The sequence below is a fragment of the Pelodiscus sinensis genome, chromosome 24, assembly GCF_049634645.1.
Source record: "Pelodiscus sinensis isolate JC-2024 chromosome 24, ASM4963464v1, whole genome shotgun sequence".
In the NCBI taxonomy this organism is placed as follows: Eukaryota; Metazoa; Chordata; order Testudines; family Trionychidae; genus Pelodiscus; species Pelodiscus sinensis.
Genome location: NC_134734.1, coordinates 17,584,161 through 17,606,291, shown reverse-complemented (window position 1 = coordinate 17,606,291; position 22,131 = coordinate 17,584,161). Strand labels below are relative to the sequence as shown.

The window sequence follows — 22,131 nt, the reverse complement described above, 5'->3', positions numbered from 1 at the left end:
TGTTGCCCTCTCACAGGGTTGTTGTAAGATGGGAGCTGCTCACATAGAATGGTAAGATATCTAAGATAGATACAGTGTGGATGAGCAATTTAAGGGCAAATGTTACAGAGAGGCTGTGATTATTAATGACATTTTTCTTCCAAAATGGCAGTTTGAATTGAAAAGCCTGGTTTCAAAATATGAAAAGCCTGGCTTTGTCATGGTGAATCATTTTATGGTGTTAGCAGAAGTGTTGTAAGCAAGACACGAGAAGTCATTCTTCCCCTCTACTCTGCACTGATTAGGCCTCAGTTGGAGTATTGTGTCCAGTTCTGGGTACCACATTTCAGGAAAGATGTGGAGAAATTGGAGAAGGTCCAGAGAAGAGCAACAAAAATGATTAAAGGTCTAGAGAACAAGAGCTATGGAGGGAAGACTGAAAGAATTGAGTTAGTTTAGTCTAGAAAAGAGAAGACTGAGAGGGGACGAGATAGTAGCTATTAAGAACCTAAATGGGTATGACAAGGAGGAGAGGAAAAAATTGTTCTCCTTAGACCTCTGATGATCAGACAAGAAGCAATGAGCTTAAACTGCAGCAAGGGAAGTTGAGGTTGGACATTAGGAAAAACTTCTTAACTGTCAGGGTGGTTAAGCACTGGAATAAATTGCCAAGGGCGGTTGTGGAATCTCCATCGCTGGAGCCGGTTAGACAAACATCTGTCAGGGATGATCTAAATGGTGCTTGGCATTGCTGTCAGGGCAGGGGTTTGGACCTGATGATCCTTCGAGGTTCCTTCTTTTAGTCTATGAGTCTGTGATTTCATCTCAAGTGTCAATGCTGAAATATTTCATTCTGACTTTGCCGCTCTAAAATGTTTTGTTCCTCAAGGAGTTTTGCTATTTCAGCTTTTTGCAGAACGGGAACGTAATTTGAAATGTTGCCGTTTTCCCCGTGGGATGACCCCCCCCCCGTCTTTTCCAAGCAGCTCTGATTGTACTGCAGGTGGCAGTGGGTGGTTTGAGCACTGACTTTTTTTCATTTGAATTTTGCAGAGGAAGAGCATGGAACTGATCTGGTGCAAATCTTGAGGTCTTCATTGGAGGGAGAGAACGTGACGGCTGCCATAGAGGAGACAACCCACAGCAGCCAGCAGAGATCAGATGGGGTGCCGAAACTAGTTCATCCCACTGCAGTGTTTGTGGGAGAGCCATGGTCCAGGGCCTTCCACGCACAGGTAGACATGACTGATGGAGACTTGACCACCAGCCCTACGCATGTGCCAGCAGAAATCTCAACGAAACTAGCCGGATCCAGCGATGCGCTCCATCCCAATGTGTCTCATGGTCCCATTGGGTCGCACCCTGCGCCCGGAGAGGAAGCCACAGTAGAAGGCAGTACTGCTGATGTCTTTGAGGCTCATCTCCCGGGAGTAAGCGGTGAAGTGGATTTCATCCCTGGTTCCAGGAAGGTGGATGTGCTGGAGCCGCCGGCTCGCAACACCAGCTCCAGGGTCATGGAGGAGGACTCTGGGGTGCCAGAGCCCTCTCCTACAGCTGCAGTTTCTGCTGCCCCCACTGCAGGGTGGGAGGGAGAAGATCCCAAACAACCAGGCCTGGAGGCCGGTGATGGAGAGCTTTCTACGTACCGTACCCTGACCTACACTTCCTCACCGAGTAGGCTTGTTTCTGGATTGAGCAGCACACGCTTCCCTGACCCGGGCAGACACCTGGGTGCTGCTGAAGATGCAGAGCTATCTGGAGAGGCAGCTCTGGCTACAGCATGGCCAGAAGGCACCCCAGTGATTCAGGATACCCTGCTCTCGGTGCCCCCTGGTTTGGGAACGTCCCACCTCCAGGAGAGCGAGGAACACTCGGGTTCTACTTGGCTTCCGCTGCCCGCCGCCACCCGCTCCCTGGTGGAGGACACAGGCTCTGTCTCCCGACCTGAGGGGACGGTGACTGTTTCACACACAGAAGCAGGCCAGGTCCATACCGCACTGCCCCCCGGTGGGGAATCTCCAGCCGAGAACGACACCCAGATGGTGGGACGTGAGTTGGTGGTGCCGCCTGACTCCAGCGTGCGCGGCCCCATCACCTCTGAGGAGGAGGAGACGGATGAAGAGCAAATTGTTCCCTCCGCTACCATGACAACGGCAGCCTTATCCCCCACGGGTACTCCCGGAGAACTAGAAAGGGACGGGTGTTCGTCTGCCCCCAAGGACGGTCTCACCTCCCTCCCTGCAGATGTCTCCAAAGAAGCATCGGGCCCGGCATTGGAGGGGATCCCTTTCACAGATGCCCCTTTGACCGCCACCCGCCCTCTCCCCGTCCTGCCAACAGACAGCGCCAGCCTGGGAGCGGGGGTGAACATTTCAGGTAACTTGTACGGCTGTGCTGCCTGGGCCCTCTGGGCGGTCTTATACACTGGCCTCTCGCACTAAAAACCGTTCTTTCACACTGTGCTTTCCTCTGTCTGTCCATTTGTCTGTCTGTCTCTCACACACACCCTCTTCAGCTGGATCAGGGAAGTTTAACGTTCCGGAGAAGCACATATTTGTCAAACAAATTGGTCTCGATTGCGCATGCACTTTAAATCTCTGCTACTTCTATGAAGTGTTTTAACGAGTGTTTCAATGAAAAAAACAAAACAAAACAAAACGAAGTACTATGACTAACCACGGTACTAATAAAGTGAATTAAAAGCTTTCTAGAACAAAACCACCTTGGCTAGATCTGTGCTTCCCTTTGTCTTTCGGTCCGTTGCCGTGTGTCTTATTGCAATTTTCCTCATATGTGTGTGTGTGTCTCCCACTGATGAACTAATTCTCTTTAGAATCTAAGAACTATGGGTCAGATTAGAAATCCCATAGATCTAGTAGGCCAGAGGCTATGTCTACACTACAAAGTTTTTGCGGAAAATCGGCTGTTTTTCCACAAAAACTCGTGGAGAGTCCACACTGCATTCGCGTTCTTTCGACAATAAATTGACAGTAAATCAAAAGAACAGAGGAGTTTTCGTGCAATTGGTATTCCTCTTTCTACAAGGAAAAAGCCTTTTTGCGAAAGAGTGCTTTCACAAAAAAGCATGCGTGGACAGGGAAGAGGCATTTTTTGCGCAAAAAGAGGAACGAGGAAAAAGCACAGGTGCCCTGGTGGTCATTCTGTGCACACCTTACTTTTGAGAGAGCATCCATGCAGTCTGGATGCAATCTTGTGCAAAATTGCATCGCTTTTTCGATGCGCTTTTGCAGTGTAGACGTGCTCTTACGCAATACGTTTTTGAGGAAGATCTCTTCTGACAAAAGCGTCTTGTGCAAAAAGCCTGCAGTCTAGATGTAGCCTTGATTCTCATTTACCTTGAGGCTCCAATACAGCTAGGTCTGCGTTGTTCTCATGCCATAGCTACCATCTTGGCAGATGCTTCAGGGACTGAATCAAGACCTGCAGAGCTTAGAAGCCTGGACTGCTACTAGAGCAGGCCAGAAATTGGTTTTCCCATCCCATGAGGAGTTCCAGCATGACAGTGGAAATTTTCTCTGTCCTGAATTGGGATGAAAAGTTAAAATCTTGAATGTTTTTTGTAAACTGACACTCTGGGGAAAAAAATCAGTTTGGGTCAATGGAAACAGTTTGATCATTTTTAAAAGTTTCATGTGGATTTTGACCGTATGCCCCCTTTTCAACTTTTTTTTTTTAAGTATACATGGAGTTAAATTAAATTTTGAAAGAAAAAATGTTTGAACTGAAAAAAACTTTTCATTTAGAAAATGCCAAAATGGGATGTTTCTTTTCCCACTTTTATTAAAGCCAGGACATTCATTGAAATTGACTCTTTCCCATGAACAGTTTCAGTTTTGATGAAATCGGTGAGTTTTGGTGAAAAAAATACGTAGTCAAAAATTCCCGACCAGCCTTGTGTCTTGGGGCTAAGGTTCTCTAGCTGAGGGGTGTAATAGATTCCGCTCCTCTATGAGTTAGCAAAGAGGTCCACCTGGAATCTATCCTCTCCAATGGATTATGTCTAGATATTCCCATCAGGGACCAGGACAAGAATAGCATGAATTTTTTTATCTAATACATTTTTTTCATTGAACAGTGCAGATTCAGCAATGCTACAATGTTGGCAGATTCATGCGAAAAAGGAAACCAAATCCCCAAAATCCACAGCGTCCTGTTCTGTTTTGAAATGAAACATTTTGGCATTTTGGTTCAAAACAACTTTTTGTTTAAAAAATTCCTTTAAGGGTATTGACGTTAAAAAAAAATGCTCCAAATTCGAGCAAATCATTTTGCTTTAGGTTGACTCAAATGTTTCATGTGATTCCCCCCTCCCAAATTTTAAGTTTATCTGCTGTTTTGAAATTTCTGATTTTCAGTTAAATTCGAGACAATTATTTCCTTGATTTTTTCAGAATTGTCAGTGTCCCGAAAAATCTGTCATTTACCCAATTTCCTCTGGTGTACAACTTGCAAAAAAGACACACTCCCTTTCCAGAGAGCTTACAACCAAATAAAAAAAGTTATAATGGAGATTGCCTATCTCCTAGAACTGGAAGGGACCTTGAAAAGTCATCAAGGTCCAGTCCCCTGACTTCTCAGCAGGACCAAGGACCAAGTACCATCCCTGATGAATTTTTGCCCCAAATGGCCTCTGTAAGGATTGAACTCACAATCCTGAGTTTAGCAGGCTGATGCGCAAACCACTGAGCTATCCCTCAGTGGTTTGAGGAGTACTCTTAATTAAACCACCAAACAATGTTGCAATAACCAGGGCTGGCTCACAACATTTTGGCACCTGAGGCGGGGAGCTCAAAAGACCCCCCCATGTCCCCTTTTCTCCTGCCTGCCTGTTATGTCTCTTGTGCCCTCCTTCCTCCAGCACAGCGCTCCACCATCTCTGCATCTAGAGCAGAGAGAACACATCTGCACCCGCAGCAGACACAATTTTCTACACTGTGGGTCCTACTGGTGCCCCCCCCCCCCACACTCTGGCACCTGAGGCGGCCGCCTCAGTTCGCCTCATGGTAAGGCCAGCCCTGGCAAAACCATTGCAGTAGTGAATGAAGAATTAAATGTAATTATGGCCACCCATAGGCTACGTTTCCTTGGCACATTTCATATGAAAGAGAATGCCTTTTGCAGTATAACATTGTGGGTCCCCGATGAATCAAAGAGAAGGGCACCCCCTGCTGTCTCAAAAACACCACGTCCTAAGCAGACATCTCCCATCTAGTCACCCACCTCACCTGACCCAGCTCAGTTTATCAGCTGCTATGGCACAGTTCATTTAGATCACGGGGGGGGGAGGGACACGGAGGAGGGGAGAGGTAAATAAGGACCTTTCTTCACAAGGAAATTTCAAGAGATCTACTCCCTCTCCTAATCAGCCACCAGTGAGCTGAGCTTTTCCTTTTTAATCTCCTCTCTCAAGGCTTGACACCTGCCATTGGTATAACAGGGTGGGGCTTTCACTAACCCATTTTGGTCAGTGCATGGTTTGTGTACACCATCACAGGAGGCTCTTCAGTCCAGCAGAGTAAAGTTTACCATGATTCCGTGGCTGGAAATTGAAGATAGACAAATTAAGACTAGAAATAAGGGGTGTGATGCATTCTATATTACTGCAAACTTTTAAATCAAGATTGGATCTAAAAGATATGCTCTGTATCCAACAGGAATTAATTCAGACCTATGTTATGCGAGTCAGACTTAGGTCAGGTCTACATTTATCCCGAGATTGATGTTCCAGAGATCAACCTTCCAGGGTTCGATTTAGCAGGTCTAGTAAGGACCTGCTAAATCAACCGTCGATGGCGCCCCTATCAACCCCACTACCCCATGGGGTCTCAAGGAGTAAGGGAAGAGGTTTCTCCCATTGATCCCTGGTTATGTCTAGACTATGGAGTTTTTTGAAAAACTCCACCATGTCCAGGGAACGCATCTGCTCTTCTGACATTTTTTGCAGAAGAGCAGATGCGCTCTTTCGGATGCCCTGTCTTCCTCATTTCACGAGGAAGAAGGGCTCTTCCAAAAGAGGAGGTTTTTCCAAAATTTGACCCAGTGTAGGTGGGCCAAATTTGGGAAAAGCCTCTTCCAAAAAAACAACCAGAAAAAGGTACGCAAATTGCAAAGCGCAATTTGTGTACCTTTTTCCAAAAAAAGTGGCAGTCTAGACATAGCCTTCCACAGTGGGGGCACCACAGAAATTAGACTTAAGGTAGGTCAACTCCAGCTACACTATTCTTGTAGCTGCAGTTGCATATCTTAAATCAATTTTCTCACAAAATGCAGACCTGGTCTTAGATGGTCATAGTGGTCCCTTCTTGCTTTGCAATTTGTCAATCTATATGAATGTATGAAATTATGCTTGTGTTGGTGATCTGAGTTAGCGTTTGTGTACATGGAGAGTTATTCTGATGAACTATTCCTAACTGATTCCATGTCTTCATGCTCTTTTTCTGGAATTAGAGTGCCTTCTCTTGAATTAGTTTAATCTACTTCCAAAATCAATAGCATCCTTATTCCAGAATAAAAGGGTCTAAATCAGCAGTTGTTAATCAACAATAATTAAGTGGTTTAAATTCACAGCCTATCTTATTCTAGATTAATTTTCATGATTAAAGTTTTCCATTTAAAGCATTTTCGGAAAAGAGCATCTAGATTGGCACGGACACTTTTCTGCAAAAGCACTTTTTGCGGAAAAGCGTCCGTGGCCAATCTAGACGCGCTTTTGCGCAAAAAACCCCCGATCACCATTTTCACGATCGGGGCTTTTTGGCGCAAAACAAATCTCAGCTGTCTACACTGGCCCTTTTGCGCAAAAGGGACTTTTGCCTGAATGGGAGCAGCATAGTATTTCCGCAAGAAGCACTGATTTCTTACAGTAGGAAGTCAGTGCTTTTGCGGAAATTCAAGTGGCCAGTGTAGACAGCTGGCAAATTTTTCTGGAAAAGCGGCTGATTTTCTGGAAAAACTGGCCAGTCTAGACACAGCCCTAATGTGTGTGCAATTACTCAGGTATAAAAGTGCCTTACAGCAGGATACGGGTTTAAGTATCCCCATTAGGAGAACTGTACTTCTTTCTACTGCTGTCGCTAGGATGGGACCACTTGGGTGTGTAAACAAAGCCGTAGGAATTAGAGGGCTGCGTTATACAAGCTTCCAACTGTCTGAATCCACACCAATGTTCCCTCTAAGCTTTTTCCATCCATGTGCGGAATAAATTGTATGTGCACTGAGGCATGTGTTCATGTGCACCACCAGTAGAAACTAAAACCTGGCAGTGTGCACTCTGCTAATCACCTGGGTGGCATTTGAAACTCTTCTGAGTGGCTGCACAAGCGCACAGCTTACAGGGCACACTGGTTCACATCCAGAGATGATCACATCTTCCATCACCCACCAGCTTCGTGCTTGTAATAAGCCTATATACCTAAATTCTGCAAGGTCCCAGACTTCCAGGCCATTGGGTTGGACCTGACCCCTGGACATCAGCCTTCCCTCCCCCCGGCCTGAGCATTCTCCTGATGTGCAGGATAAAATTTCCTGCCGTCTGCAAACACCAAGGACATATCTGGCATGTGCTGAGTTTGTGCTGGCTTAGGCCGATGCCTGGTACCCCGACAGAAGGAGCTGTTCTGCCGACGTAGGAATGCTGCTTCCCTGGACAACATTAGCTCTGCTGACAAAAGGAATTTTGCCGGCATGACTATGTCAGCTCACAGTGGGCTATATTTATTTTGCCAGCAACATTTGCAGTGCAGATCAGGGTCAACTGGAGAGGGGTTTTGTGTGTGTGTATATGTGTGTGTGTGTGTGTGTGTGTAGCTTCCAGGAAGCCTCACTGGGCACCAAGAGAAATTTGGACTGCAGGTGAAGGCACGTTTCCTGTTGCTGAGAGCAGAGCTGTCTCGCGGAGGGAAATATCCCTTTTAGGAGCCCAGACAAAGCACTCCGGATCCTCAGACATGGGCTGTGTTTGGGTGGGACTGGAGGACTTCCTGGCTCCTTTCCCTCTTTAAGAAACTCACAGAGGACCCACTCAGAAACTCCCCCGAACCACAATCTTGCAATGCTCCCTGCAGAAAACTAGAGATGGCTCCGCCACGAATCCGTGTGATCTCCCAAAGCCCAGTCGGATGAAAGCAAACACTGTCGTGGTGATAAATACCGTATGCGCTGCATTTTTTCCTCCTCTTTAATCTCTGCCCCGAGGTTGAAGGCAGAGAAGCTGTCTTTATGGGTGAGCACACTGATTTTAGGCACCAAAAGCCCATGGCGGAGCCAGGCCTAAGATCACACATCGAGTCTGCAGCATGGGATGAAATGCAGCACTCCTGGGTCCCAGCCTAGCAGCCTCTAACCACGGAGCCATCCTTCCATACTTCATGCAGCTCCCAGTATTCGCCACTACAGGTGCTTTGGAGGAAGATGCAAGACCCTCTGCTGTAGCTAGATTTGCGGGAGACAGCCCGCCTAAGCCCTGGCAGAGATGCTCTTAAGCCTACAGGAGGTTTATACTTTATATCTATTCCAAATCTCTGTGTTTTTTTTTAAGTATTTACTTTTCTAAGTCTGGCTCTTTTTGTTATCCGCACAAACATCCCAAACCTCTTGGACTCCTGCTAAGTTCTTGCCCTCAGTGACATCTCACCGTAAAGAGCACGTTGATCTGCTTGGAAAGTCTGGTGCTTTGCTAGCAAGTGGGAAGGCCGGTGCGGAAGTTGTGGTCTTTGCCGATGGCTTGGGAGACCTGTGTTCGAGTCCATACTCTACCACTGACTTGGGTAGCTTGTTTAGCTTCTCTAAGGCCCATCTCCGTCAGAGGGATAACAGCAATGTTCTGCCTCCCAGGGTGCTGTGAGGACAAGTACATTAAAGATTAGTGAGATGCTACAGTGATGGGAGACAGAGAAGTACCTGGTTGCATTGTGGTGAGCTGGACCAAGACCCTATGGCGCTAGGTGCTGTACAAACACAGACCAAAAATACAGTCCTTCCTCCAAAGAGCTTGCAACCTAAGTATGAGACCGTGAGTGTGAGGAGGCAGGGGGAGAACACAAAGAAGCGATAAGGGAATAGGTGTCCACCTGATAGTGGGCAGTTCAGCGGCTGCCTATCGAGACAGAATTGTGTCTTGTTATTTAAGCGGATAGCAACAGCTGCGAGATCGCGGGGCCTTCAGAGGCCTGGCTGCAGAAAGATTAGAGCCAGGCAGGGAACCTGACTTCCCAAAGAAAAATCAGTCGGGGGCCGCACACAAGTGAGAAACAACAACAAAAAAACCCAAAACCAAACACAGCTCTTCAGTGATGTGGCCTCGGACCGAGAAGCAGAAAGACATCCCCCCACATTCCCCTCGCACACCAGAGCCTACAGGGTCCCAGGCTAGTAGATTTTGTGTGCTCCAGCCCAGCTCTGGGGCAGCAGGGTGGGCTCCCCAATGCTGGGGGGCCCCCCTGAGCCTTGGGGGCTGGATCCAGGCAAGCTGGGGACCACATCCAGCCGCAGGGTCTGAGGTTCGCCACCCCGGACTAGCAGGCAATATGGTGAAAATAGCAGGTCCATTCCCAAGGCTGTGAGTGACCCACAGGAAAAATAAACCAAGAACAGCTACAGATAAAGAAGTTAAATGAATGAATTAAGGACAGGAGGCAGGAAGTATTCAATCCAACGCTGGCGTCTGGCTGGAAGTGTGGTCTAGTGGGTAGAACAAAACTGTAGGCATCAGGACAGTGGAGTCTTGAAGTTCAAATATATTAAGGCTAAAGTGTTCCCTTGGGAGCAGCTATGGGAGGCAGTTTTGCCTAGTGGATAGGACAGTAGCCAGAGACCCTGTCTTCGGCCTGGCTCTACCAGTAACATGGCTCAAGAGCCTATCTCTCTCTCAGTGTCATCATCCGTAACCCAGGGATGATGGCAGGTTTGCCAAGGAAGAGCTGGGTATTTGAGCTCAGGAATGCGATTGCAGGACACTATGGGTGACATTTTCAAAGGCAAATGAAGGATTTGGACACCCATTTGCCGCTGCAAAGCCTAGCCGGCCTGTTCAGAACGCTGCACGCCCCCTAACTAACCCTCAAAAGACACCCCCCTTCCCCGATCAGTAACCTTAGCAGAATTTGATTTTTAATTTTGAACACTTGTTTATTTGGAAGCTTTTTTCCCCAGTTTTTAAGCGATTTAGATGTTTGCAGTGACTTAATTTTGTGCTTTGTTTTTCAGGTTTTATTGATTAACATTTTTACAGTTACAGGAAGTTATGGGAGGGTCCAGCAATGTGGGCGAAGGGGGGGAGGAGATCAGATAATGACTATGGCAGTAAGTGTTGAGATTCAAAACGCTAGAGACTTATAATCATTAAAACACAAATTCTCAACATCACACGCCCAAAATATACAAAGTGCATCCCCTTGCATCAAACTCTGATAGGTTCTCAAGCCGCACTTGGCTTTCCTTTGCCTCGCTGTGAGTTTCTTGAGCAACGGATGGAAGTATTTTTCCATCCCTCTGGGTGTGTACGGTAGGGATGTTAAATTTCGATCATTGGGCTAATCGAATAGTTGATGCAATTTGCATCGACTATTCGATTAGTCGATAAGGGCACCTCTGTCTTTGAAAGGCGAAAGCGCTGTGGGGAGCACAGGGCCAGTAGGGGATTTGGTAATCCCCTGCTGACCTGGTGCTCCCCGTGGCGTTTCAAAGTGGCAGTGCCACATGGAGCCCGGCGTCACAGGGGGAGTCCCCAGCTGACACCAGGCTCCATGCAGTACTGCCACTTTGAAACGCCGTGGGGAGCCCGGTGGGGGACTCCCTGCAGGTCCCGGGCTGCATGCGGCATTTCAAAGCGGCAACGCTGCGTGGAGCCCGGGGTCTGGCCCCAGGCTCCATGCGGCACTGCCACTTTGAAGCACTCCTCCTCCTCCTTGCTGCCTCTTTCTGATAGCATTTGCTTATCAGAGAGCCAACTAGTCGTTCACACCCCTAGTCTACGGTACAACTGACACATCGACATTTATCAATACAAATCAAATCCTGCTTTATAAACAGGGAACCTGACGCACAGAATACAGGACGACCCCGGCTTACCAACAGTGTGCGTTCCAAACGTTTGTTTGTAAGCGGGTGGCTGGGAGCCCGGAACGCATTTTCCCATAGAAACAAAGTTATAAATGGTAGGTTGGTTCCCAGGCTAGCCCCACAGAGGCTTATTTAACCCGGGAAGTACCGTGTATTTGCCATGCAAAATAGCCTCCATCGTTTTTTTATTTAATCTTGCGTGCTCATGCTTGAGGAAAGGCAGGGGTAATTAGACGGGGATGAAGAGATAGGTGGTGAGTCTGAAGGGGGCTTTTGGGCATTCCCTGGTTACCACCCCCCTCTTCCCTGCGGGTTCTGCACCTCCCCATCCCCAAGCTGTTCCCCTCCTGCCGTGGGCTGGCCTAGCTCCGGCTCACAAGGCAGTGGCGAGCAGACCAAGCACAAGCCAGAGGACTTCAGAAGTGCAGCGGCGGCCATGCAGCCAGCGGCTGGAGAAAAACAGCGGTTTCCCCTTCAATGTGCCGCTTCTCTCCAGCTGCGTGGCCACCCCTGCTCCTCCAGTCCTCCAGCCAGGATTTGCGCTGCTCACCACCATCTCCACCCGTTCCCTGGGGCTGCCGGTGAGCGTTCGTTCACATGTGCATACGTTGTAGCTCGGAGAGCCCCAGCTCTGTGTATGTCTACGCAGCAAAGTTATTTCAAAATAACAGCCGGTATTTCGAAATCGCTTTCCTAGCCTCTATACAAACCAACTGCTATTTTGAAATTAATTCAAAATAGCGGAGGGCTTATTTCGAAATTGGTAAACCTCATTCCACGAGGAATAGCGCTAATTCCGAAATTGCTATTTTGAAATAAGCACTGTGTAGATGCTTATTTCAAAATAGGGGGCCTCCAGCCCTTCCCAGGGTGCCCTGCTGGCCGCCCTGGCCACACGATAACTTCTGACCTGATGCCCTGCCGAAACCAGTTCCGGCTGGCCGTAAATGCGATTCAGCGTCCAATCAGTGTGGACATGCTATTTCGAAATAACAAAAAGCTATTTTGAAATGCATTTTGTGTGTAGACTCATTCTTTCGAAATAAGTTATTTTGAAATACTTATTTTTGAAATTAGATATTTTGAAATAACTCTGTAGTGTAGACATACCTGAAGGTATACAAGGCTCCAGTAATAGCAGAGCTGGGAAAGGGACTCATTTACTGGGGGGCTAGTGCTTGGATCTCCCAAGGATATTCACAGCCCATGTACTTCTCTGTCCCCGGATGAGTCTGACTCTTAGATCAGTCCAGTCTGTCCGGAGGGGACCCACCTCCAGAAAACACCCCGATTCCTTAGGAGACAGCCGCCCATCCCTGAGATGTGTATCACCACCCCTTCCCTCGTGGGTTCTCCGACATGCCTACCCAATCTGTGCGAACAGAACGTGCAGTAGATCCTCTTGCACAGTAAGAGTGCACTTTTGCCTCTGAGGCCACCCAACGGGTCTCCAGCAGTGTCCAGCATGAGCTTGCACAAAGACAGTGCTTTCAGCTGGCTTTGCCAAATGATTGAACACCCTTCCCCAGCACGTAATGTCTGTCGGGGTTGTTTGAAAGGTCAAAACTGTGTCCATGCAGAGCTCAGGTCTGTCCCACAGCTGGAACCATGTCCGGGAGCGCTCACCGCGTCTGGGGGCTGTTGTATGCGGGTCTCTCAACAGAGGTCCTGCTCTCGGAGGCTGTTCTCAGTGGCGGCAGAAGACAGAACGAGGAGCAATGGTTTTATGTTGCAGTGGGAGAGATCTAGGTTGGATATTAGGAAAAACTATCTCCCTAGGAGGGTGGTGAAGCACTGGAATGGGTTCCCTAGGGATGTGGTGGAATCTCCATCCCTAGAGGTTTTTAAGTCCTGGCTTGGCCAAGGCCTGGCTGGGCTGATTTAGTTGGAGTTGGTCCTGCTTTAGGCCGGGGGCTGGACTCGATGACTCCTGAGGTCTCTCTTCCTGCCCTAGATTCTCCGATTCTGTAATTCCCGGGGCAGATGGAACCTTAAACACTGGTGCTGCCTCTTTCCCCGCCACGGATCCCACAACTTGGGGGATGGTTCGTGCACACTGAGCTCTCCAAAAGGGTCGGGGCACTTGGTATTTTGCCCCACGAGGCTGGCTGGTTGCGCTGCATCTCTTGCGGGCCTGAGGCCTAAACTAAACAGGCCGCCTTCTGGTTTAAGATCTGACACAGAGCCAGGACTTTAGAGACGTGCGCAGGTCTTGGGAGCGGGGGGTGGAGGTGGATTCTGCTTCCTCCCCACACTTGAGAGGGAACGGGGGGAAGCGAGGGCGGCAGATTGCAGGGCTGGAGTCCACCTCGATTTACATTGCATGCTGGGCATCCCTTCTCCTGAGATTAGGCACCAGCAGGAGAGAGGGCTGCCGGCTGTCTCCATGCTTCTGGCTCCTAGACTCCATCACTAGCCTCTGGAGCCGTCTGGAAGAGTTACAGCCAAGCCTGAGCTCACGGAGTTCTGTTCAGCCCAGAAGTGCTCCCGGTACGAAGGCCACCTGGGACCCCAGCTGCTGGCTTCACTCTCTGCATGTGCTTTCAGGTGACTGCATCCCAAACCCTTGTATGAACGGAGGGACCTGCAGCGAAGAAAGAGACCGCGTCAGCTGCATATGTCTGCCAGGCTATGGAGGAGTCACCTGTGAAACAGGCGAGTTCAGATGGGCACCACAAACACAGCCAGAAAGGCTGGTGTATTATAAGGAAATCATATTACAGGGCAGCCGAGGGGTGTATGTGTGTGTGTGTGCAAAGGGGGCAGTTGTTCTGGGGCCTGGTAATTTAAAAGGGCTGTGGGCTATGGGCCCCTTAATTTGCCACTGGAGCCCCCCGTGGCATGGTCTAGGGGCACTTGGCTGGGGGAGGCACAGTGTAGGTAGGTGGTGTGAAGGGCTGGCTGCTCTTAACCCCTTCCTTTCTGCTCCAGGCATCGCCCCTTCTGGGGTGGAGCCAACACACACACACCCAATTTCCCAGGGCTTCGCGAAGACTTTTGGCTGCCCTGTCATATTATAACAAGCCCACAGCTTATCTAGGCTGCAAATTGTGCCAACCCCCCAAAAAAGAGTTAAGGACCTGCGTAACACCAGGTACATCTGCCGATAATATAATACTAGGGGGCTGAGTCCTCTGCTTGCTACGCTCACCAACCCCCCCGTCTCTGGCTGCTTTCGCTTCCCTGAGAGGGGCTGTTGAGGTGATGATGTCATTCCGTCATCTGGCAGGAACATTCTGTTGTCCGTCAGGAAAAGCTTTTTTAAATAGAGAGAGATTAATATAATATAATAGGCTGTGTCCAGACTCAGGGTTTTTTTCGGGAAAAGTAGCCTTTTCCCGAAAAAACTTCCCCTGCGTCCAGACTCAAGCCGCGTTCTTTCGAAATTATTTCGAAAGAACGCGGCTTTTCTTTCGATGGCGGTAAACCTCATTTCACGAGGAAGAACGCCTTCTTTCGAAAGTTCCTCTTTCGAAAGAAGGCGTTCTTCAATGTAAATAGGGCTTCCTCGAAAGAGAGCATCCAGACTCGCTGGGTGCTCTCTTTCGAAAAAGCGGCTTGCTCTTTCGAAAGATCCGCCTGCAGTCTAGACGCGATCTTTCGAAAGAGGCTCTTTCGAAAGATGCTTTCGAAAGAGCCTCTTTCGAAAGAAGCCTGCAGTCTAGACATAGCCCTACAGAAAAACTAAAAAGGGAAAATAGAAACATTTCATTCAAAAAAAAGTACAGAAAAGACTGTTACAAGGAGGAGGGAGAAAAACGATTCTCATTGGCCTTTGAGGATAGGACAAGAAGCAATGGGCTTAAATTGCAGCAAGGGAGGTTTAGGTTGGACATTAGGAAAAACTTCCTGTCTGGGTGGTGAAACACTGGAATAAGTTGCTTAGAGAGGTTGTGGAATCTCCATCTCTGGAGATATTTAAGAGCAGTTTAGGGAGGCACCGGTCAGGGACGGTTTATGGTGCTTGGTCCTGCCTTGATGCAGGGGCGGCCCGTGAACTTAGGCCGACTAGGCGGTCGCCTAGGGCGCCGCTAGCCCAGGCGTCCGATGATGACGTCACAGAGAGCCTGGGCGCCCTGTGGTTACATCATGGCCATTGACGGCCATGCAGGTGGGGGCGCCAATCGCACCTTCCGCCTGGGGCGCCAGGCCGCTTCTGCCTTGATGACCTCTCAAAGTCCCTTCCATTTCTAGTGTTCTATGATTCTATGAAAACTGTCAAAATGGGCTATTCTGACATGATCGGAACCTTTTCTCTCCAGATTTCTTCCTAAACGAAATTCCAGCTTAGCAAAGGGTTCTCTGAGTAGTTTAGTGCAAACCTCAGTGGCTCAGGGGCTCCCAGCTGGTACTGCAGCAGCACTGGCGGCCAGAGCCCTGGGTCCTTTAAATTGCCGCTGGAGCACTGTGCGCTCCGGGCGGTTCTGAGGGCTGGCTGCCCTTTGCTGCACCCCTGCCACCCAAGCCCTCCACACCGTGCCCAGGAGCCTGCACAAGTTGTCAGCCCCCCCTAGGCTCCACATTTCTCCAAGAGTCACACGACACAGACCCGCAGTGCTAGTGACACACACTGAAACCCCTCAAACTGGTGCAAGCCCGTAAAAAGAATGTGAAGGTGTCTTTGCAGCAGGGCAAAGTGTACTCCTTAATGAGACAACAGAACCAGCTGTTCAGATAATTAAGGTCCCTTAGAGCAAGGAAAGGCAATCCAGTAAGCCATCATGCAAGATCCAAGGTTGGAGAGAAGCAAGAAGAAAAGTGTTAGAAAGACAATGAACGGCGAAGAGCTATCATACCTCATTCTCCATTGCTTTCTACCTCAGCTGGCCATTTACACCAGAGCAATTGCTTTTCTGATCTGGTGTAAATGACTGAGCAAGGTGCAATGCAATGGAGAATCAGGCCCGTACAACGCAATCGAAAATTGGGCAGCTGGAATTTTTTCTCTTCCGAGATGACGCTGGAATTCATTTGCATTTACGTTAACATCCCTTTGCCCTGTTCTGGAAGAGAAATACAGTCAGACTCGCTTGAAAGGCTTTTTACATAGTCCCAGGCGGGTAAAAGAAGCACAGCACAACTGAAAGAATCAAGTCTTTGAACTCAAGGGGAGTTGTAAAATTGCAGTTGATGGAGATGGGAGATCCACCGTACCTTGCGCGGTGTATGTTTCGAGGATCCAGAGTCACACCAGATGCGAATCTGATTCAAACCAAAACGTAAGGCCATGTCCTCAGCTAGTGGGAACTGGGTCCATTAACTTCATCCAGTTGACACCTGCTGAACCTCTGGGCCATGGTTCATAATAATGCAAAGTCCTGGTCGACCGAAACCTGTTCTGGGAAGTGGATTCTAGAACGAGGTTTACTCTTGATCAAGTTTCTTTCGGAAGGAGCATCAGCTGAGCGTAGCTGTCCGGTCTCGATACCAATGCTTCTCTCACTTCTCCCGTCATCTCCTCCCTGTCTCCTCTCATTGTCTCTCCTGCTTTTTCCCCTTGTTCCTCTCCCTCCAGATCTGGAGAAGTGCAGCTCGGGCTGGGACAACTTCCAGGGGTCCTGCTACAAACATTTCTCCACCCGAAGAAGTTGGGAGGATGCGGAAACTCAGTGCAGGCGCTACGGGGGCCACCTGGCCAACATCATGACGCCGGAAGAGCAGGACTTCATCAACAGTAAGCAGCCTTGCCTTCCGAGATGGGGAGCCAGGCATCACTAGAATCATGGGGGGAGAGGGGGGCTTCAAAATCAGGAGAGTTTAAAACATAATACATGTGAGCTATTTTTGATGTGCCTTCGGGCTCCAGAAGCTAAAGAATATGCCAATGCTGCATTTCAAACTGTTGCAGCCGGCATAGGCACTGAGTTTTTCTTTTTCTCCAGTTTTTCTTTGCCTGCCCTTTCCCAAGGCCCTGCCCTCACTCTGTTTCTTCCCACCCTTGCTCCGACCCCTAGGCTCCGCCCTCCTCAAGCTCCTCCCCCAGCTGCCAAGTCACAGTGGGACTCAGGCTCTGATCCTCCACCCCCAGCAGGATCCTAGGTGCCCTGTGTGTTTGCTAACCTGAGTCAAACTGATTTCTGTGTGGACGGAACGGGGGGAAGGAGGCTCGATACCAGAGTGAGAGCCCAGCCTGAGGGTGCCGTGTGGACAGACCTTACACATTTTCAAGCTTTTCTCTGCAACCTGGGCGATTAGACCCTTTCCTTTGTTTCCTCGTGAAAGCTGGGGGCTTGTGTAGCTGAGCAAGTGACTTCAGGATAAAATAGGGTCTCAATTTACACCGCAGTAGCCTGCCATGCCCCGTGCCCATCTAGAACCTCCTGCCATGCCCTGAAAATTCCCTGGTGCACTTTATTCTATTCCCATTCCAAGCAGGCAGGGCTGCCGTTAGGGAGACACCGAATATGCAGCTGCAGGGGACACCACTACATGTGGTACACCAGGTGCTGCCAGGCGCTCGACTGGGCACGAGGCTGGTGGTGGAATCCCGGGGCTGGCAGCAGTCGGGAGCCCACATATAGTGTGGGGGGTGCTGCATCACTCCCCTGGTCTCCTGCCTATGGCTTCGTGCCCTGCCCCTGCCTCCCACCCCGGCAGCTCTGAGTTCAGCCCCTTCCCTATGGAGTGGCCGTTCCTCCTTTCCCTTCCCCTGCCTCCCTGCATAGGGCACCATGAACTGTAAGGACAGCCCTGAAAGCAGGGAACTCCCTCTGCAGCGTGGGAACCCTTCTCCCCTCCCCATCACAGCATTCCCCACTGTGAGTCTTGTGGCTTCCTGGCCTCCTACCGTGAGACATTAGCTAAGCCATAGGGGTGGCAGTAACAACCTGGACACAACCGAGAGAGCTGCTCTGTAGGCGTTTGTGGGGGCGGGGGAGGGTGGGTGCACGCAGACTTCTGCATGGGCACTGGCGCACCCACCTCTGGGATGTGCACACATATGCCTGTGGGTGCATGCAGGTGGGTGGGGAAGGGTCTCAGTGAAAGTGGCAGCAGACACAGAGAGATGCCAATGCATTCAGCAAAGGCTGGAGGAAAAACAAGCAACAAGCATGCAAAAGCATGGATGATAGATAGATAGATGGGATGGTGGGGATAGAGTGGGGGAGGAGTGTATGGGAATAGATAGATAGATAGATAGATAGATAGATAGATAGATAGATAGATAGATAAATGGAGGAGGGGTATATGGGGATGGATAGAAAGATAGACAGACAGATAGATAGATGGTGTGGGGGGATAGATAGATAGATAGATAGATAGATAGATAGATAGATAGATAGATAGATAGATAGATAGATAGATAGATAGATAGATAGATAGATAGATAGACGGGGAGGGGTGTGTGGCGATAGATAGATAGATAGATAGATAGATAGATAGATAGATAGATAGATAGATAGATAGATAGATAGATAGATAGATAGATAGATAGATGGATGGTGTGAGGGGATAGATAGACAGACAGATAGATAGATAGCTTGGGGGGATAGATAGATAGACGGGGGGAGGGTGTATGGGGATGGATAGATAGACAAACAGACAGACAGATAGATAAATAGATAGATAGATAGCTAGATAGATAGATATGCGGTTTAAGAAAAGCAATTAGCAATTATGAAAATCCCAGGGAGGGAAAGAAAGACCAAGGGCCGGGATGAGAAAGGGCAGAGGACCAGCGAGAAAGCAGATGCTGTCGTGGGCAGAAAGCGATGCAGGGCAGGAGAAGGGATGGGAAAGGGGGAGCGAGGTGCTGCAGGTTGCTGCCGTCACTTGCCGGGTGAGCACGGGGCACGGGGCCTGCCCAGAGCGAGGGAGCCGGGCCGCTTGGCATGTGGAACAGGAGGAGGGGGAAGTAGATGGAGTCTGCTGCCCTCTCCTGGAAGGACCCATTGAAGCGAAATCCCTTGGGCTCAGCTGAGGGACACCCTGCTATGAAATCAGCCCCCAGCCCGGATGGCTCGGCATTCTCCTGCTTCATCCACACCCCACGGGCAGTCAGCCTGCCTCCCAGAGCGTCTCTGAATGTCCCAGGCTGAGCACCAGGGCCCAGAGCGGAGGCAGCCACCCCGTGGCCAGGGAATTCCCTCCTTTCCCACTGGGGAGGCTCTTGCCCCTCCCGCTGAGGCGAGACGGGACACGGCGCCGATCCGGTCTGCCTGTCCCTGGTGGCTGAATTCTCCCGGCTCTAACCACAACTCCCTGTTGCTTTCCAGCTCAGTATAAGGAATATCAGTGGATCGGCCTGAACGACCGAACCATCGAAGGCGATTTTCAGTGGTCCGACGGGAGCCCGGTGGTAAGTCACCGTCCGTCTGTGCTCGAGGGTGCCAAGGCCCCTTTCCGTTAGCGCAGGAGAGGTTAGCGGAGTTGGCCCAGGCTCAGGCAAACTGAGGCTGGCTTGGGGTGGCCCATGCGGAATCCTACACAGCAAAGAGGAAAGTACCCCCTCCCTCCTCATCAATGGCCTGTTTGTTCTTCACAGTCACTCGGAAAATATTCCCCAGCTGTGGGTGGGAATCAGACCCTGAAGCCAGTGGGAATCAGATGACGGGTCGTGCCCCAGGAAGGGGCGGGGGGTGGAATGTCGGGCGCTGGGGCTCGTTGCTGCAGGGGGATCAGGTGAGCAGCGGGGGGGCTTAGGCAGCTCCTTGCCTGTCCTGGCACCGCAGACTGCACTGCGCCCCACAAGTGGCCGGCAGCAGGTTCCTAGGTGGTGATGGTGGGGTGCATGCAGGGCTCCCTGAATTGCCCCTGCCCTGAGCACTAGCTCTGCACTGTCATTGGCCGAGAACCTGCTGCTGGCTGCTTCTGGGGGCAGCATGGTCTGCGGTGCCAGGAGAGGCATGGAGCTGTCTAGCCCCCCCCCCCACACACACACACTCTGCTGCACCACTCACCAGGAGTCGCTCAGGGTAAGCCCCTCCTGCCCCAGCCCTGCCCCCCAAAGCCGGAGCCCCCTCCTATGCCCCAAAGCTCCCATCCTCAGCCCCACCCTGGAGCCCACACACTAGTCACATTCTATTGGGTCGCGGCATCAGCGATTTTCTTCAGCTGGGTCATGAGAAAAAAAGTTTGAAACCCGCCGCATGAAGTGATCCTTTGCATTAGCAGGCAGCTACTTACGAGTATCACTGCCCTGCCAGGCAGGCTGCAGATTAGAGCCAAACGGGGAGACCTCTAACGCAACCCTAAGCGTGGTCTCCGTGACTCAGACACTGGCATGTTTCTTCTCTGCGTCAGTGCTGCTGTGGGCACCCGGCTACTGCAGGGAGCTCTGCATGAAGGGTTCCCGGCTGTCGTTAAGGGCCAGGGGACTTCTGCATAGCTCCATTCAGCACTGCGCTGACTTAGGAATCGATCTCTGATCTTCAAAAGTGAGTTAGGCACATGGGAGCCTGACTCCCATTGACTGACAAAAAAATCCAGGCCCGGGTCTTTACATGCTCAGCACCAGTGTCCCCCCTCATTTTTCCCAGCCACGTGAGGAATAAATTTTGTTGCATGCACCAAAGCCTGTGTGGATGTGCACCACCAGGAGAAACACCTGCTACTGGCGGAGGGAGCTCTGCAAATCAGCTGGGCAACAGTGGAATCTCTGCTGTGTGGCCGCCCAAGCGCTCAGCTTACAGGGAACCCTGCTCAGCACTCACGATAGGGATCAGATGCAAACCACAATTCCTATTTCTCTCTGTGTGTGCATATGTAAGAGCGAGATTATTCAATGCTCTCAATGGGAGCTAAGCCAGATGAATACCTGACCCCAGTTTTTGGTGCTGAAACCTTGCAAGAATTCTTGGCCTGAAACCCTCATGTTTTGTTTTCTTCCAAAGCAGAGGAGCAGCTAATTCAAATTAAATTCCCGCTATGCATTTCAGGGGGATGTAGTATTCTTTCCTTTTTGTTGCTGTGTGCTGTTTACCCTTCCACCCCAGAGGCAGCTGCACCTAAGGGAAGGGTGTGGAGATGTTCAGGTTACTGCTGGATGTCCTGAAGGTTTTCAATACAGGGTGAACCTTTCTAGTCCGGCACACTCTGGCCCAGCAATATCCATGGTCCAACATGATGTTAGTTAGCTGGATGTCCATTTATCATGGGTGCCAAGTTTCCCACAGTCCCATAAAGCAGTGGTTTTCAAACTTGGTTTCTCATGACCCAGTCAAAGAAAATTGTTGATGCCTGAGACCCAATATAATTTGACCAGCATGTGGGCTGTGGGGTGGGGCTGAGAATGGGAGCTTTGGGGTGTAGGGAAGGGCTCCAGCTTTGTGGAGTCAGGCTGGGGCAGGAAGGGCTTACCTTGAGCGGCTCCTGGTCAGCGGGGGGGGGGGGGGGGAGGGGGGGCTAAAGCAGCTTCCTGCCTCTCCTGGCACCAGAGATCATGATGCTCCCAGAAGCATCCAGAGGCAGGTTCCCAGCCAATGGGAGTGCGAAGCTAGTGCTCAGGGCAGGGGCGTGCTCTGTGCACGCTCCTCCCTCTGCACTGAGGAGCCAGGCCTGCCGCCAGCTGCTTCTGGGGCGCAGCGCAGTCTGGACAGGCAGGGCGCTGCCTTAGCACCCCCTCTGTTCACCTGATCCCCTGCAGCAACGAGACCCAGCGCCCGACATTCCACCCCCCTGCGCTGGCACGACCCGTCGTTTGAAAACCACTGGCATAAAGTTTGTTCACAGCCACCCAGTCCTGGCTCCCAGGGTTCTGTGCTGTTCTTGAGCTCCAGTTTACCCCAAAATGTCTTCTAAGAGCCCAGCAAGCAGGGGACATGCTGGAAATGCTGCTGGACAATAGTGATCTCCAGCGGTTCAGCAAATTCTCTGTTGCGGCACCGGTCAGGTCCTGAGGTTGCCGGACTAGAGAGGTTTAACCTGTAGTAAGCTTGAGTCAGCCCTAGGATCGCTTCCGGAGCAGGCCTGCTGGTTGTTAACCTTTAGCGCTGCCACGGAGGCTACGACACGCTCAACCCAACCCAGGGCGCAGGATGGACCTTGGAAGAGCTTTCTCACGTGGCGCAGTGCGTTCTCCATCATGTGGGGACTTGCGGGAAAGACTGGCAGCTTCTCGCTAAAGGACACCGT

At 50.4% G+C, this 22,131-nt stretch overlaps 1 protein-coding gene across 1 annotated transcript in view; it reads left to right on the top strand.

Moving 5' to 3' along the window:
- BCAN (brevican) overlaps positions 1-22,131 on the top strand; it is a 66,333-nt gene that overhangs the window by 38,791 nt on the left and 5,411 nt on the right. The window contains exons 9-12 of the mRNA XM_006113895.4: positions 1,033-2,355; positions 13,606-13,713; positions 16,574-16,732; positions 19,275-19,357. Of these exons, the coding sequence (XP_006113957.2) occupies positions 1,033-2,355; positions 13,606-13,713; positions 16,574-16,732; positions 19,275-19,357 (1,673 nt within the window). The remainder of the gene's footprint in view (positions 1-1,032; positions 2,356-13,605; positions 13,714-16,573; positions 16,733-19,274; positions 19,358-22,131) is intronic.